Below are 17,220 nucleotides of genomic sequence, written 5' to 3' on the forward strand. Positions count from 1 at the left end.
AAGAAAAAGAACTGGAGAATGTAAACTAAAAATAAAATTCTAAGACCACCACCCACCCATGTGAATGGACTTCCTCCTCTACATAGGAGACAGGGGCTCTTTTAAAATTTAATCTGAGAAACTGTTTCAGGCCGTGATGGGAAACAGGGGGTGAACATGCCTCCTTACACCTCTCTGGCATGAACATCAATACGGACTTTAAGTCCAATAAGAAACATTTTACAACCTATTCTCTCCGAAGCCTAGGACATGAAGGCTTCCTCTGCAAATAAGAACTTGGGCATCCACTAACCTTTATCTTAACCCAGACATTCCTTTCTATTCACCTCAGCTCTTTACAGAAACTCAACCAATTGTCAACCAGAAAATTTTAAAATCTGCCTATAAGCTGGAAGCCCCTGCTTTGAGTTGTCCTGCCTTTCTGGACCAAACCAATGTTCGACTGAAGGCTCATGTCTCCCTAAAATGTAGAAAACCAAGCTGCACCGGTGAACCAAGCTGAACAGGTGCCCAACCACCTTGGGCGCATGTTAGGACCTCCTGAGGGCTGTGTCAACAGGCCATGGTCACTCATATTTGGCTCAGAATAAATCTCTTCAAATATTTTGCAGAGTTTGACTCTTTTCATTGACAAGATAGAGACCTGAATAAGTGGTCATTTCCAGGCTACACGACTGCCCTGTCTCAGGCTTGGTTCCCTCATCTGCCACTTGTCAGCTTTGTGACCTCGACAAGTTACTGACACTCTTCTAATCTCAGCACCTTCATTTGAGAATGTGCCCAAACCACCCCCTGCCTCCTAGAGTTGCTGTGAAAAACCAAGATAATAAAAATAGGAAGAGTAAGGCATTTATTAAAAGCAGGCATTTAATAAATGCTGCCTTTTTTTCCAGAAGTTGAAATAAAGTGCTCTATGAGCCATAAACCACTCTCCATATTTTAGTTGCTTCATTGCCATTGTTATTATTATTAATTATTATCATCATCAATATCATCAGGCTAACCTAGCTGGAAGTTAATTTCCATGTGAGAAATTCTAGTGGTTTGGTGAAAATCTTGCTAAGTCTATTTTCCAAGAATCTGAAAATGTCAGCTCCCCAGGAATACATCTGGTGTGCCATTCTCTCAGATGGTGTGGCTATGTGGTAGGTTAAGACAGGCAACGTGTTCAACTGCATTTCCAAAAGCCCTTCCACTGTCCATGACTCTGTGAACTTTCATGAGACTAAACAGGTCTCACATTCTGGCATCTAGGTGCTCTGGATCTAACAGTCAGAGCAATGTTAACCAGTCACTGCCAAAAGATCAAATGAACCCAAGTGCAAAGAAGGCACAAAACAGCTGCACTCACAGCAATTATGTTGAAGAAGTCATCATCCCCAAGTGTATCCAAAATGGATGAGACTGTTTGCTTCGCGATAGTCAGGCGGAGTCCTTTCATGCTGCCACTGACGTCAACTAAAATGACCACGTCTTTCGGAGAAGTTGCTGCCTGGATGTACCTAGGTCAAGGGAAAAATTAAGTAAAAATGAATCCTGACTTCTCTTCAAGGTATCTCTTTGAGAAATAACAAAGAGGTCTGACCACTGCCTACCATTTTCGGTTCCTGCAGTCAAAGGCAATGACTCCATTCTCATCTGGTTCCCATTTAATCCCTAGAAGAAAAATGGGGTTATGAGAAACCCAGAAACTTCAAATATTTATTCATAGCATTTCAAGGCTGCTCTACTTTGCTGATTGAATGGACAGGGTGAAAAATCACATGCAAAGACCAACTCCGGGGCTCATCACATGCTCCATCGCCAAATCCAGGCAGGAGCTTTCGGGTCATAACCCTATAGCAAACACAGCGCTAGCTCAGCTGCTCCAAAGGCCTGCAGAGAGTGGAGATGTTTTTAGGACTGTGCTGTCCATCCAGAGAGTATGCGACTCCAGCTCCTTCCCTTGGCTAGGGATCAAGGTAGCGAAGGTCATTTCTTACTGTCCAGAAAGTTGTTGGACCTGGGGGGATCATCCATAGATCTCTGGGCAGAGTCTGGCCCCATCCCTGGACCAGGTGATGTAATGTCTATAGCAGGGGGGTTGAAAGCATAGATACAATGTTTCCAACTAAGGATATACACAGGTCTGTTGCATCCTCACTCCTGTTTTTAAAATCAGAAATTTTGGCCTGGCTTTCCACACTGAAATGAAATAAAATGGCTCTCATTATGCTGCATAATAAAGTTTGAATTTCAGCTCCTGAAGCCTGGGGAGTTTTCCCCATGTGTAAAATCAGATCCAACATCCTTAGTCTTGTGGTTTGCAGCCTAGTCAGGATATATCCCACTTAGCTTTTAAGAATAAAATATCATTTGAAAAGAAAGGCATTGGCTGCTTAAAAATAAGACAGAAAATCACTGTTTTCAACCACCAGTTCTGCTCAGGGATGGAGGATTTGCAACAGAGACTTTGGAGATAGGAAAATAAAAACAGAGATATCATTTTCACAGGAGAGAATCCTGACTCAGCTGGTGGCATTAAGATTCTTTTTTCCGATTAACAATGGCCAGCTTTCTAAAGGACCACACTGGGCTAATAATAGGCATCTGCTGAAGATAACATCCCCAAATTATCACACAGATAACCTTGAGACAGCAGTCTGTAATCCAAAGAGATACTGGGTTCTGTCCTTCTTGTACCTACATTTCCCATTGCACATGTGTCTAATTTAAAAACACTCCCCATAAGAAATCAGAAAACAGAAGTGTAAGAAGCTACTGCCAAATTGGAGGTCATTAGGTAATAAAGATAAAATGCAACTAACATGATGTTGTACACTAAGGGACATGAATGCAATTAATTAAAAAATAATCTGACACACTGCTTTGCATAAAGCCAGGTACCATTAGGATGGCATAGTCTTGATAAACAGTGAAGTTATATCCCTGGTGAGGCTAGGCAATGCTCCAATTTATAATTCCACAAATAACTGGCTTGAATGTGATATAAAGAGAAATTTTTATTTTTTGTTTTTTAAATGTGTTGACCCATGGGAGGTGTTCAGTGGATGTTTCTTGAACTGAACTGCGGAGAGTGACCTGAGACCACGGTCATCCCCGCCGATCCTCTGATCGTCCACCAACATTTTCCGGCTCTGGCATCCTTCCCCAGATTACAGCCCTATCACTGTGTGCTCCACGGGGAGCAGAAAGTATTTTATTATCTTTGACTGCCCCAACACTTAGGCCGAAACCATTTCCTTGCATATGGGCTTGTTTCTCATTCCAGGCACGCTGAAGCTTGGTGCTTCCCCCTGCCCCCAGGATGGAGTTTCACTCTGTTGGCTGGAGGGCAGTGGTGTGATCTTGGCTCACTGCATCCTCAGACTCACCAGTTCAAGTGACTCTCCTGCCTTAGCCTCCTGAGTAGCTGCGATTACAGGCACCCATCACCACACTTGGCTATTTTTAATTTTTTTTAATTTTTAGTAGAGATGGGGTTTCACCATGTTGCCCAGGCTGATCTCAAACTTTTGGGCTCACCTCAGCCTCTCAAAGTGCTAAAATTACAGGCGCAAGCCACCACGCTCAGCCACTCGGTGCTTTTTGAAAAGCTGACATGAAATTAGTCTGCTGGGAAAACCAACAAAGAATACAATTCCAGTATGAAAGTGGATCGGACGGGACAACCTCAGAGCATCTTGTCTACTAATCACAATTTTCATCCAACTGGCAAGCCCTCTGCCAGTCAGGGGACATACAGCAGTGATGGAGAAAGAGGGACTTGGCTCCTGCCTGCCCTCAGGAAGCCTCATAGCTAGTAAGGAAGCAGACACTGGATGAGAAGTCGCAGGTATTGGAGATGTCATAGAGGAGAAATACCTGATGCATGTTAGTAGATAAAGGCGACCCTAATCCCTAACGTCAGAAAGACATCTTCAAGCTGAGAGTGAGAATGATGATGCACTGCTGTGCTAGGGCTGCTGTAACAAATTACCTTTGTCCCTTGGTGGCCATGGGGCATTTGCTCCAGAACCCCCACCCTCGGTCTGTGGATGCTCATGTCCCTGATACAAAGTGGTATAATATTTGCATATAACCTATGTGCATCTTCCCATATACTTTAAATCATCTCTAGATTTCTTACAACACCTAACACACATCAACAGTTGTTATACTGTATTGCTTTTATTTGTATTATTTTTTATTGTTGTAATTTTTTTCTTGAATATTTTCCATTCACGGTTGATTGAATCCATAGATGCAGAATCCACGGGTATGGAGGACCAAATGAACTACAAAGTAAGTGGCAGAATAGAAAGGTATTCTCTCATAGTTTTGGAGGCTACAAGTTCAAACTCAAGGTGTCAGCAGAGCCAAGCTCCATCTAAAAGTTCTAAGGGACACTCTTTGCTAGCCTCTTCCTAGCTTCTGGTAGCTCCCGGTAATGCCTGGTGTTTGTCAATTTAAAGCTGTGTCACTCCAACCTCTGCCTCCATCTTCCCATGGCTGCCTTCCCTCTGTGTCTGTGTATCCTCTCTTTCTTATATAAGGGCATCCATCCTATTAGATTTAGGGTCACCCTAAACCAGTATAAGAACCTCATCTCAACTTACCTACTTACATCTGCAAAGGCCCTATAGCCAAGTAAGGTCACATTCTCAGGCTCATGGACATGAATTTTGAGAGGACACTATTGAACCCACTATATATGGGTAGGATTTGTTAAACAAAAGCAGGGGTTAAACAAAAGCAGGTGACAAGGTAGAGAAGAACATCCCAGGCAGAGAGAACAATGTGTGCAAAGGCCCTGAGGCTGAGAAGACATGTCCTGTTCAAGGAATTGAAGGAAGGTTGGTTTGGCCATGTGTAGGAGACGTCCCCGCCAGAGGCAAGGAGCCTGGGTGGCAGCAGGAACGGTGAGTTCTGCGCCCTTTGTGCTCAGGATATGACATACACATTGGGCAGGGATGAAGACAGTATCTCAAGGCAGTTCCAGGCATAGCTGCCCTGCAGGTAACAATGAACATCATACTTTGACTCAGAGTTAGGGCTGAATGAGTCTGTGGCAGGGGAGCGGGGTGTCATTTTGCCCAAATCCGACATTTGGGCCAAAATCTTCAGATTTTCCTGAGATGTCCTGTTAGGACTAACATGGGCTCTCCCAGTTCTCAAGCCATCGTTCTCTTCCTTGCAAAAGCATTTCCATAGTGTGTTTTGTGAGGAGTTCTACAGGATGCTAACAAGCGTTCAGTGAATCAAAGCAAAACTGGTTTCTACATGATGTAAGGAACAGCTAAGGGCCTTTAACCTGCTCAAGTGCATCTTGAATGTCTATGACAGAGACCCCAGTGGTAGCATTTACCAAGATGATTTAACTATGGAGTCCTTCCTCCTCCAAAAATCTCACAGGAAAATGTTTTAAAAAATGAACTTGAGAAAACCCTGCCCCAGGTGGCACTGTCTCCCCTAGGATGTATCACCTTTTTAGTATGTCATTGTTGGTCCACACAGATATTTTGAAAATAGTCAGGTAACTTCTAAACTCAGAGGAATAACAGTTGGCTCATCTTAAATCTGTGAGATCCAAGGAATTATCACTTAAGCAAGAAGCACCCCCACGAGCCACATCATTTCGCGAAGTGCCAGTATGCCTTCTGGAATCCCGCTCAGGTAGGATGGGGTGTGAAACCCGAGACAAGAGGAATGCTGCAGTTCGGGGGCAGAGGAGACTGCCACTCCGCCTGCTCCAGAAGGGCTTTCTCAGCTTCATCGTCAGCATCAGTGATTGCCAGCCAGTCTTCCTCAGCTTTCAGAGGACAAGGTCCTCAGCATGTACACAAATCCCTATGTGAAACTGAAAATAATGTCAAAATCTCTGCTACAGATTCAAACGCTCAAATTTGAGTGAATTTGAATCATTGTGCAACACTGCTATATCCCACGGTTTCTCTCCCACAGGCATTACAAACTAACACTGGAGGAAAATTCATTTCATTTAAGACAACCTATGACTTCCTGTTCTCTTTTAGCTTGTGAAAATAAACAGTAGGGCCAAGAGAACAGAGACTAATACAAGACTGAAGGTCAAGCCGCATGTTCCCAACGTAATTCTGTGTGGCAGTGAGGTTTGAGACTGTGTAATGGAACTATTAAGGACTACAACAAATAGCACAATAAAAATCTGAATATCTTTTTGCCCTGTCATTTTATTTCTGCTCCATGTTCTCCTTTTCTCTCCACTTCAAGAAAAGGCATCTTCATCCATTGCTTCCCTTGTCTTTAAAGCACAGTGTTTTCCATAAAACATCAGTGGCACTGCCAACGACATTCAAACCATCTCCAGCTGGGATTACACCTGTAATCCCAGCACTCTGGGAGGCTGAGGTGGGTGGATCACGAGGTGAGGAGTTCAAGACTAGCCTGGCCAAGATGGTGAAGTCACATCTCTACTAAAACCACAAAAATTAGCCAGGTGTGCTGGCAGGCGCCTGTAATCCCAGCTGCTTGGCAGGCTGAGGCAGGAGAATTGCTTGAACTTGGGCAGCAGAGGTTGCAGTGAGCCAAGATTGTGCCACTGCACTACAGCCTGGGTGACAGAGTAAGACTCCTTCTCGAAAAAACAAAAAAACAAAAACAAACAAACAAACACAAAAACTATCTCCACCTGAACAGATACTGCCTATCTTACTGAAACATGGCATTTGTCTTCCCTATTTGAAAGCAAAAAGTCCAGAAAGATGTGGAAAGAAGGAAAATCAAGAGGTGGAAGATATTGGTTTATCCCTAAGTTCTGCGCAATTCCTTCCTCAAAAAAATATTTAGTACTTGGCCCATAATTTAAAGTTGAAACACATACCTTCCAGTTAACTTTAGATCTAAAATATCTGGTCAAAAATACATGCTGGCTTCTAATGTGAGTCAAGCTGCAGTCAAATTTGGCTTTAAAATGTCTTCTGAGAAGCTGCCTATGCATTTCTCTAAAAAAAGCTCCTTTATTCAACCAGATGCCATGTCTCTTGAGAGATTACGCACCATAAAAATGAGGAAGTAGCAAGACAATTACTATGAAAATTGTAAATTATGGTACTCTATGATCATCTTTACTGGGGCAGTCCTGTTGAGCTAGCCAAGGAAGAGAACCCTAATATCAATCACACTCTCCCCATTGCTAAACCTGAGCCTGGTGAGGAAGGCATCCAAGGGAAGAAACAAAAAGTAATGCTGTGCACAGAACCTAAACTTGATACTGGCAAACAGCATGGATGAGTCCAAACTTAAGGAAAGCTCTTTACTTAGCTGTCCAGCTCCCTCATCGTGGCTGTAGCTACGAACCAGCTTTCACCTTCCTATGGCAGCCAAATCATGGTGCGAAGATAAGACAATCACTGCCCTTTGTAATTACCAAGCCTTCTACAGGAATAAACTGCCCTGTGTATGGCTATAGAAAGGTGACAGTCTGATGTTGGGGAAGGGACTGGGGCTTCTTATAATCATGCATGAACCTAATTGATGTCCTGTGTTTGATTAGACAGTGACCTGTCTGTGATGTATAGACACAGTTTTCTTTATGTAGGTAAGAGTACATGGGTAGGTACTGTCAGCCAGCCATATCATTTTAAATAAAGCCAAGAACTGGCCAGAACAGGAAGAATAGATCAGTTACTGGTGGCCTCAGCCAATAACCAGGTAGAAAACGGGTCCCACAGAGGGCTGAAAAAGATGAACTGGTCAAGGCTCACAGGAAAAGGGATGACTGTACAGCCCTTTGATTCTCTGCCTCCTGGGAGATGGGGAGCCTGGAGAACACTACTTACTGGATGAGATGGTCATAAAGCTTCAGGAGGAAATAGCCAACAGATGGGCATGTCCAGTGTCCAGGACATGGTGGTAGTGGGGTGGAAAGGGCAGGTACTAGGAAGACTTGGAGAGGGATCAATGAGAACATAAAGGGACTATGGCTCTGTACCGCATTTATGCCAGTTCCTTGCTGAGTCATCAAGTCTCTACCAGACTGCAGCTGGGGACCAGCTCCCCAAAGAGGCAATAGCTCTATTCTGTCTGAAAAGACAGGGCAGCTGCCACTGGTGTGATGGGAGACAACAGATCTGGTGGAGTTTGATCTAACAGGTGATTCATTCATTCAACAAACACATATTGAGCACCCACTATGTGTTATTCTTGCTGCTGGTGACAGAGTAATGGACAAAACAAATGACTCTGTCCTCTTAGGGGCAAATATTCTAGTAGAGGAGATAGGGATTGAAAGCCTGATGGTTCAAGATTTCAGGGTAGAGTTCCCATTTTATAAAGAAGAACTATAGAGCCTAACGAAGTTCTGTTCAGTAAGACCTTTTCGCAATATAAGCCTTGAGAGTTAAGGCTGGTCCCTTGGAAACTGGGTATCAGACTCAAAAGTCTCTTCCTACAGCATTATGTTATTCAACATGGTGACTACCAACCATGTGTGGCTATTTAATTATTTTATTTTTAAATAACATTTAAATTTCAGTTCCTCAGCCTCACTAGGCACACTTCAAGTGCTCACTACCCCTGTGTGGCCAGTGACATTAGTGATATTAGATAGGATATAGAACATTTCCACCATCTCATAAAGTCCTTTTGAGAGACACAAGAGAGTTACCACATGCCCTTAGGACATACATTGAATTGGTGAAGGCCTATGTGTGAAGCCATGCAGAAATGGACATCATCACCACACCAAGGCCTTCAGGCTAATGCTTATCAAAATTCTCCTTCTCAGGACTTTCCTCTCATCCCAGGAGTTGGAGTTGGTGATCCTTCTCAGTGATCACCCAGCCTCTTCTATTTCCCTTAGCTTAGCATGAAACACACTGTACCATGATGATCTGTTTGCCTGTCTACCTCCCTGTGGTGGTCACTGATGCCCCCTTCTTTGGGGACTCCAGTCTAGGCAAAGCCACAATAATCCTGACTAGTCCCCAGGGTTTTAGATGGCTGACCTTACCCACCGGTCTTCAGGCATCAGTGGTGGGTGGGCATGCGACTCAGAGCAGGCTAATTCTTGGACTTTCATCCAAGCTTCTGGGGCAGATGCCCTCTGCTCCCCTGGAACACCCACTGAGAAATCCTGCCAGGCCTGTTCCCCATTATGAGGAGATCACCTGCCAGTGAGACAAGGTTAGAATGGAAGAAGACAGAAATGAGAGCTGAAAGGAAGGATTCAAATTCCAAATGACTTTGCTCCAGTCTCTCATTGCTGAGTACTGAAATCCAGCTGTCGCCCAAATGGCACACTCCCTACATTTCAAATTACATGAGCCAGTAAGTGTGCTTCTTGCTGGAGGTAGTTGAGATTGTGTTTCTGTCACTTGCAACCAAAATCCACGACAAACGCATGTCCCCACAAGAGGGAGCTGGATGAGGGCAGAGACCTCTTCTGTCTAGTTCATGATTTTATCCTCAGGGCCTCATACAGGGTTTGGTACAAAGCCAGAACTCAGTAAGACTGAAGAAAGACTCCCTCTGCTTAAGAACAGGCACGCTTACCACTGACTCACACCACTCTAACAATGGAAAGAAGCATCCTGAAAAGAAAAACATCCTGGCAAAATGCTCATGATCACTCTCTGAGTCATATGTCCAGGAGGCAAGAGGCATGCTCTGTGTTTAGAACCAAGCACAGAGTTGAGTGGCCACATGACATTTATCAAGGCATTGAAACACCTTGGTAGACTGCGGCCCATGTCTTCACTAACATAGAAATTATGCAGGCATTTTACAGAGCCACATCCTGCACAAAATGTCCTAAAAGAACAGTAAGCATGGCTGAACCAATTGTTCTGACTGATAAAAACCTTGTATGTAAATTAATCTCCCCTATTACACAAACCTTTTATGAGGATTCCCTTTATTTTCAAACGTCCTAGTGACCACAGATTAAGGACTCCCTGTTGACGGAGACAACAGGTGATTTGTGGTTTCTACTTATCTGTCTTGCCCTCTTCACAATGCCACATAGTGAGAGGGGTGGACATCCAGGGGCTTCCCAAGCAGAGCAACCTCTCTGCCAGGCTCTGATTTCAGCAATATCTGCATCAGATTTGCTCTCTGTTGAGTGTATCAAGGCAGATTGCAATTTGGTGGCACTGGAACTTTAATCGCCCACTGTTTATTATGGCGTTATCTTTAATAGGATGCTTATTGTTTACATTTCTGTGAGCTCTGGGAGGAAGCACACGTGCTATGCTGAACATGACTCTTGGGAAATGTTCTGTAATCCGGTGATGCAGAGACCCAGCAGGCAATTCTCGGGGGACAGATGCTGTGCACGGGGCAAACAACTCCACAAGGCGGAGGCCGGCAGTCTCTGTGCCTCACAGTGGGAAGCCATCAGGTGCCTAGTCTTACTTAATGAAAACATAAAAGGCTTCACTTAATTGCTCCAAGATTATGCAGGGTGGTTTTTTTTCCCCCTTCTTTTAGGTTGAGCTTGTTAATTTCTGCAGCTGTGATGTTGGCACAATTGCAGCCCCGAGTCCTGTTTTCACAACTTGTAAGCAAAATTAAAACTTCCCTTTTTAATTAGAATTCAAACCAAGCCAGAATTAAAATCCTATCACAAAGCAGAGGCCTGAGAAGGCTCCAGAAGGAACACCTGTTCCAAAGGCATGAGGGACAGCCTCTGAGATATGCACCACTGGGGGTGCCTGGGGTGCTGGGGCTGCTGCGGGCGCCCTCTGCGGAGGGTTGTTGCCGTCAGCGATGCGTGGGCCATTTCAACATCTTCCTGCAAGGGGAGTCGGCTCTGGGGTGGACAAATCCCGTTCAAATTCTCTATTTCTTATGCCTGTTAGTGAGAATTCAATTGCCCAAGTATGAATTGCTCTTTTCCCCCAATAATAATAATTACAGCAGTAATAGCAGGTATTAGTAATAAGGCCAAACTCTTGCTCAGAAGTATTAAATAAGGTACATTTCACACCACAGTTCTTCACATGTGGTGACAGCTCTGTGAATTATTCTACTGAGAAAGGTACAGACCCAGAGAGTTCTGTGATCACGTCCTATGTGTGTGCATGCCCATGTGGATGCCACCTTGCCACTCCTGTCCTGCACCCTGACAACAGGTTTGCACTTCATCTTTCATTTTCTTCTAAGAGAAGGCAGAAAAGTTTTAACCTCAAACCCTAAAGAAAAATATCTCATTACCAGTTATCATTAATCTGAGTCATAATTGTCAATGCAGGGATACTCACCCGGATACTGCCTAAAAAAGCCCTTTGCACTTCCGAAGTACTGCCATATGAGAGACGGGTCACGGTCAAAGTTATCTACAAAAACTTTGTTTAGGGATTCAGACCAATAAACCCCATTGACAATTGCAGGGTCTGTAAAAAAGAAAGAGAAAGAGAGGGGTGTATTAGAAAACAAAGTGAAATAAAATTCCTTTTATTTCCCACACCGCTTGGCAGATATTGGCACGAGGTACTCCATCTTGCAGGAGGCTATGAAGAAAGTTATAGCCTCAAAAACATTTAGCTCCCGGGGATTCCAGATGCTGGGGATTCCCCTCCTGCCTGAGCTCTCCTAGTCTCCCAGGAGCCTCTAACTATGATTCCTTACTTAAAAGACACTTCCTTTTATTTGTACCTTTCAATGTCACATATCCCATAGAGAAAATCACATAATCCTCTTTAAGAAAGCAGAGAGAGACCTTATTAGCATTATTTTCCTGCTTTTCCCCCTACTGAGCCAGAACTCGGTATTAAAAATAGGAAAACTGTATTTTCTCTCACTGTAATCACCTCAGCCACCAACATAGCCCTATTCTATTTCTCTTTGCCCTGACTTAGAAGTTTGCTTTTTTTAAAAAAATAAATAAATTGAAATTACATAACTAAATCTCTCTAATTCTGCTATTCAGCAGAATGTGAGCTCTGTGAAAGCACAGACTACCTCTTGTGGTCTTTTGCTGTACCCTTTGACCAGCACATGGCAGAAGCTCCAAAACTCTTGTAGAGGAATAGAGGGAAGGATGGATGGATGGTGATATGATTTGGCTATGTCCCCACCCAAATCTCATCTTAAATTGTAGCTCCCATAATTCCTGGTGGGAGATAATTGAATCATTAGGGTGAGGCAGGTCTTTCTTGTGCTGTTCTCATGATAGTGAATAAGTCTCACAAGATCTGAGACTTTTTTTGAAGGAATTTTATAAAGAGGTACTCCCCTGCATATGCTCTCTTGCCTGTTGCCATGTAAGATGTGCCTTTGCTCCTCCTTTGCCTTCTGCCATGATTGTGAGGCCTCCCCAACCATGTGGAACTGTGAGTCAATTAAACCTCTTTCCTTTATAAATTATCAAGTCTTAGGTACGTCTTTATTACCAGCATGGGAACAGGCTAATACAGAAGGACAACACAAAGATTGTTCTCCAGATACCAGGCAATCATTTACTCTTTTGCCATGGAATCCCATGAGCAAATCTCTTTTCCTCACCTACAGTAGCCCAAAGATAACTCCTTGCCTTCAGTTCAGAGATTTTAAAAAATAACCGTGAATTCCTATTCAACACAATATTGGAAGTCCTGGCCAGGGCAATCAGGCAAGAGAAAGGAATAAAGGGCATTCGAATAGGAATAAAGGAAGTCAAATTATCCCTGTTTACAGAAGACATGATCCTATACCTAGAAAACCCCATAGTCCCAGCCCAAAAGCTTCTTAAGCTCATAAACAACTTCAGCAAAGTCTCAGGATACAAAATCAATGTGCAAAATATCACTAGTATTCCTATACACCAACAACAGTGAAGCTGAAAGCCAAATCATGAATGAATTCCCATTCACAATTGCCACAAAAAGAAAAAAGTACCTAGAAATATAGCTAACTAGGGAGGTGAAAGATCTCTATAAAGAGAACTTCAAACCACTGCTCCAAGCAATCAGAGATGACAGAAACAAATGGAAGATGTTGCATGCTCATGGATAAGAAGAATCAATATTGTTAAAATGGTCATATTGCCCAAAGCAATTCATAGATTCAATGCTATTCCTAATAAACTACTGTTGAGATTCTTCACAGAACCAGAAAAAACTATTTTAAAATTCACATGGAACTAAAAAAGAGCCTGAATAGCCAAGGCAACCCTAAGCAAAATGAACAAAGCTGGAGGCATCACAGTACCTGTCTTCAAACTATATTACAGGGCTACAGTAACCAAAACAGCATGGTACTGGTATGAGAACAGACACATAGACCAACGGTACCAAATAGAGAGCAAAGAAATAAGACTGCATGCCTACAACTATCTTATCTTTGACAAACCTGACAAAAACAAGCAATGGGGAAAGAATTCCCTATTCAATAAATGATGCTAGAATATCTGGCTAGCCACATGCGGGATATTAAAACTGGACCTCTTCCTTATACTGTATACAAAAATTAACACAAGATGGTTTAAAGACATAAATGTAAAACCCAAAACTATAAAAACACTGGAATACAACCTAAACAATACCATTCAGGACATAGGCACAGGCAAATATTTCATGATGAAGACACCAAAAGCAATTGCAACAAAAGCAAAAATTGACAAATGGGATCTAATTAAACCAGAGAGCTTCCACATAGCAAAAGAAACTATCAACAGAGTAAACAGACAACCTACAGAATAGGAGAAAATTTTTGCAAATTATGCATCTGACAAAGGTCTAATATCTAGCATCTATAAGGAACTTAAACAAATTTGCAAGAAAAACAACCCCATTAAAAAGTGGACAAAGGACATGAACAGACATTTCTCAAAAGATGGCATACATGCAGCCAACAATCATATTTTAAAAAGCTCAACATCACTGATCATTAGAGAAATGCAAATCAAAACCACAATGAGATACCATCTCATACCAGTCAGAATGGCTGTTATTAAAAACTCAAAAAGTAACAGATGCTGGTGAGGTTGTGTAGAAAAAGGAACACTTGTATACTGTTGGTGGGGGTGTAAATTAGTTCAACCATTGTGGAAGACAGTGTAGCAACTCCTCAAAGACCTAAAGACGGAAATACCATTACACTCAGCAATCCCATTACTGGGCATACACTCAAAGGAGTATAAATCAGTCTATTATAAAGATACACCCATGCATATGCTCAGTGCTGCACTATTCACAATAGTAAAGACATGGAATCAACCTAAATGTCCATCAATGATAGACTGGATAAAGAAAATGTGGTACATATATACCATGGAATACTATGCAGCCATAAAGAACAATGAGATCATGTCCTTTGCAGGGACATGGATGGAACTGCAAGCCATTATCCTTAGCAAACTAACACAGGAACAGAAAACCAAATACTGCATGTTTTCACGTATAAGTGGGAGCTAAATGATGAGAACACATGGACACAGAAAGGGGAACAACACACGCTGGGCCTTTCAGAGGGTGAAGGTTTGGAGGAGGGAGGGGATTAGGAAAAAAAAAAAATATGTACTAGGCTTAATACCTACGTGATGAAATAATCTGTACAACAAACTCCCATGACACAAGTGTGTCTATATAACAAACCTGCACATGTACCCCTGAACTTAAAAGTTGAAGTCAGGCGTGGTGGCTCACACCTGTAATGCCAGCACTTTGGGAGGCTGAGGCAGGTGGATCATTTCAGGTCAGGAGTTCAAGGCCAGCCTGGCCAACATGGTGAAAGCCTATCTCTACTAAAAATAGAAAAACTAGCCAGGCGTGGCGGCAGGCGTCTGTAGTCCCGGCTATTCGGGAGGCTGAGACAGGAAAACAGCTTGAATCTGGGAGGCAGAGGTTGCAGTGAGCCAAGACTGCACCACTGCACTACAGCCTGGGCAACAGAGCAAGACTCCGTCTCAAAAAAATAAAATAAAATAAAAGTTGGAAAAAAAATAAGAGTGAAGACAAAGAAGGAGAATAAACAAGTATTTCCTGTACACTGGCTGAAGCCATGTGGGTCACTGAGGATGCTCTGTGATGGTTCACTTTTTCTTTTTTAACCTCTGAAGACCCTGTTTCAAAATGATGCCACATTAAGCAACATTCCATTCTTAGAGGAGAAATAGTTGTCAAATGTCAGGATGAAAAGTTTGAGAATGATTACATGAGTTATTAATGATGAGGAAGAGGAGGAGGAGGAGGAGAAACTTTCACTGAGTCCTTCCTGGGGTATAGGCATGGTGCTTACTTTATCTCCTATCCCCCCTCAGCAGCCCAGCCCTCCAAGGCAGGCTGGATCCCTTATTCTCCTCCACTCTCTAGCAGTGGAAACTACAGCACCAGGAAACAAGGTACTTTCCTAAAAACATCCAGCTACTAAGGGCCAAAGCCTCTGATCTGAGGTTTCCTTATTTGTAAAATGGCAAAATAATACCCACCCTATACATATGCACCATGGAATAATACATGGTCCCAAAAAAGAATGAGATTGTATACTTTGCAGTGACATGGATGGAGCCAGAGGTCATTATCCTGAGTGAATTAATGCAGGAACAGGAAACTAAACAGCCTATGTTCTCACTTATAAGTGGGAGATAAACATTGAGTACACATGGACACAAAGAAGGGAACAACAGACACTGGGGCCTACTTGAGGGTGGAGGGTGGGACGAGGGTGAGGATCAAAAAATTACCAATTGAGTACTATGCTTATTACCTGGGTGATAATCTGTACGCTAACTCCCTGTGACATGCAATTTACCCATATAACAAACCTGCACATGTACCTCCCGAACCTAAAATAAAAGACGGAAAGAAAAAAAAATACCCACCCTAGAGACCTGTTTAGAAAGTTAAACAAATCAACAGAAAACAGCTAATGGCCAGAGGCACTCACGCAGCCATCAATGGGGCTGTTCCCTTGGCCTAGAGCCCTGTACCCTCACCAGAGTTCCCTGCTGGACGCCTAGTCATGCAATCGCACTGTGACATCCTCATTCCAGAGATTCATCAATACCATACAGACAGGAAGGGTGAGGATGGATGAGGTTACTCCAGTCGTCAAGTTGCAGAGGAAACAATAAGCAACATGATGCTAGAAATGGTCATATAAGTCAGGTCCACTTACGAGGACACTCAGGAATGGCCCCAGCGCACCTCCCCTCCTCCACAGCTGCCAACCCCTTTCCAGCGGCAGCCCCAGGACATCCATCTGCACAGCTCTAGAGTCCACAAAATGGCACCAGGGCCAGTGGGCAGACACGATGTCCTGGCTTGTTGTGTCACCTCTGACCTGCCTTATTCATTCAGATCACTGAGGTAACTGGGGTTCTGAATTCCATCTCAAGGGCAAATGCTGTAACTCTTGTAAACTGTAATAAACCCCATCATAGCCTGGGGGTGTGAAAATGACCCAATCCGTCTTTTACCACAAAGTAATCTTAGGAGGACTTTATCCTCACAATCCTGGAAAATGGAGCTCTTTCTTTTTCCTGTCTAAGCTTGATAACAATTACTGTGACTCACCCCTAGCGGCAAAACCCACTTAAATTAATCCAGAAAGATGCAAATACAATAATGACACTGAAAAATCCATGGTTCTTGCCTCCATCAATGGCCTCAATTATGTCGGTGTCATAAAAACCTTCCACAAAAAGAAGCGAAAATTCCATTTCCTTAGCTCACTGTCTCAACATGTTAAGGAGTCAAACAGTTTCCAGTTAGACAATTATTTTTTCTTAAGTGTGGCAATTGGGATTTGCCCAGTTTTGACAATTCTTTTTTCTTAAGTGTAGTTTCTTTTTTCTTAAGTGCCCAGACCTCCAGGTGGTCCTAGAAATCTAAGATTGCCCCCTGAGGAACTGTGAGCATCTTCAGAAATACAAAGCAAACTAAGGATGTTTCATTCACTTCATTTGGACACCAAATCTTGCTCTAAAATTATGCCTCTGCAAGAAGAGGGGGCTTCGATTTTTCCAAGGGCATGGTGAATAACTGGAAATAGAACCACTAAAAAATATAATCTACCTAAAATGGGGGCTGTGTTGTACACACCCATTTGATCAAATATTTGAAATAACACTTATCTTGGCTTGTAACATAATCACAGTATATCGATTTCACAAGCTTGCTTAGCAAGCAATGTTAAGAGAAGGGGAAATCTTAAATAGCTGTCTATTGTGACAGTCATTTAAAAGATAGGGAAAGAAAAAACAGAAAAAATAGACGGAGCCTTCATCTGAGTATTTAAGTTTAAAAAAATATATAGACAAGTTAAATATGATTTTCCCAA

The 17,220-nt window shown here is 42.8% G+C and overlaps 1 protein-coding gene across 2 annotated transcripts in view; it reads right to left on the bottom strand.

Moving 5' to 3' along the window:
• The window catches only part of CACNA2D3 (calcium voltage-gated channel auxiliary subunit alpha2delta 3), a 930,450-nt gene that overhangs the window by 489,928 nt on the left and 423,302 nt on the right, over positions 1–17,220 (bottom strand). For both annotated transcript variants that reach the window (XM_025377234.1, XM_025377233.1), the window contains exons 6-8: positions 11,223–11,354; positions 1,596–1,656; positions 1,352–1,502 (exon numbers count right to left, since the gene is read on the bottom strand). In XM_025377234.1, the coding sequence (XP_025233019.1) occupies positions 1,352–1,502; positions 1,596–1,656; positions 11,223–11,354 (344 nt within the window). The remainder of the gene's footprint in view (positions 1–1,351; positions 1,503–1,595; positions 1,657–11,222; positions 11,355–17,220) is intronic.

This window comes from Theropithecus gelada, chromosome 2 (genome assembly GCF_003255815.1).
Source record: "Theropithecus gelada isolate Dixy chromosome 2, Tgel_1.0, whole genome shotgun sequence".
In the NCBI taxonomy this organism is placed as follows: Eukaryota; Metazoa; Chordata; class Mammalia; order Primates; family Cercopithecidae; genus Theropithecus; species Theropithecus gelada.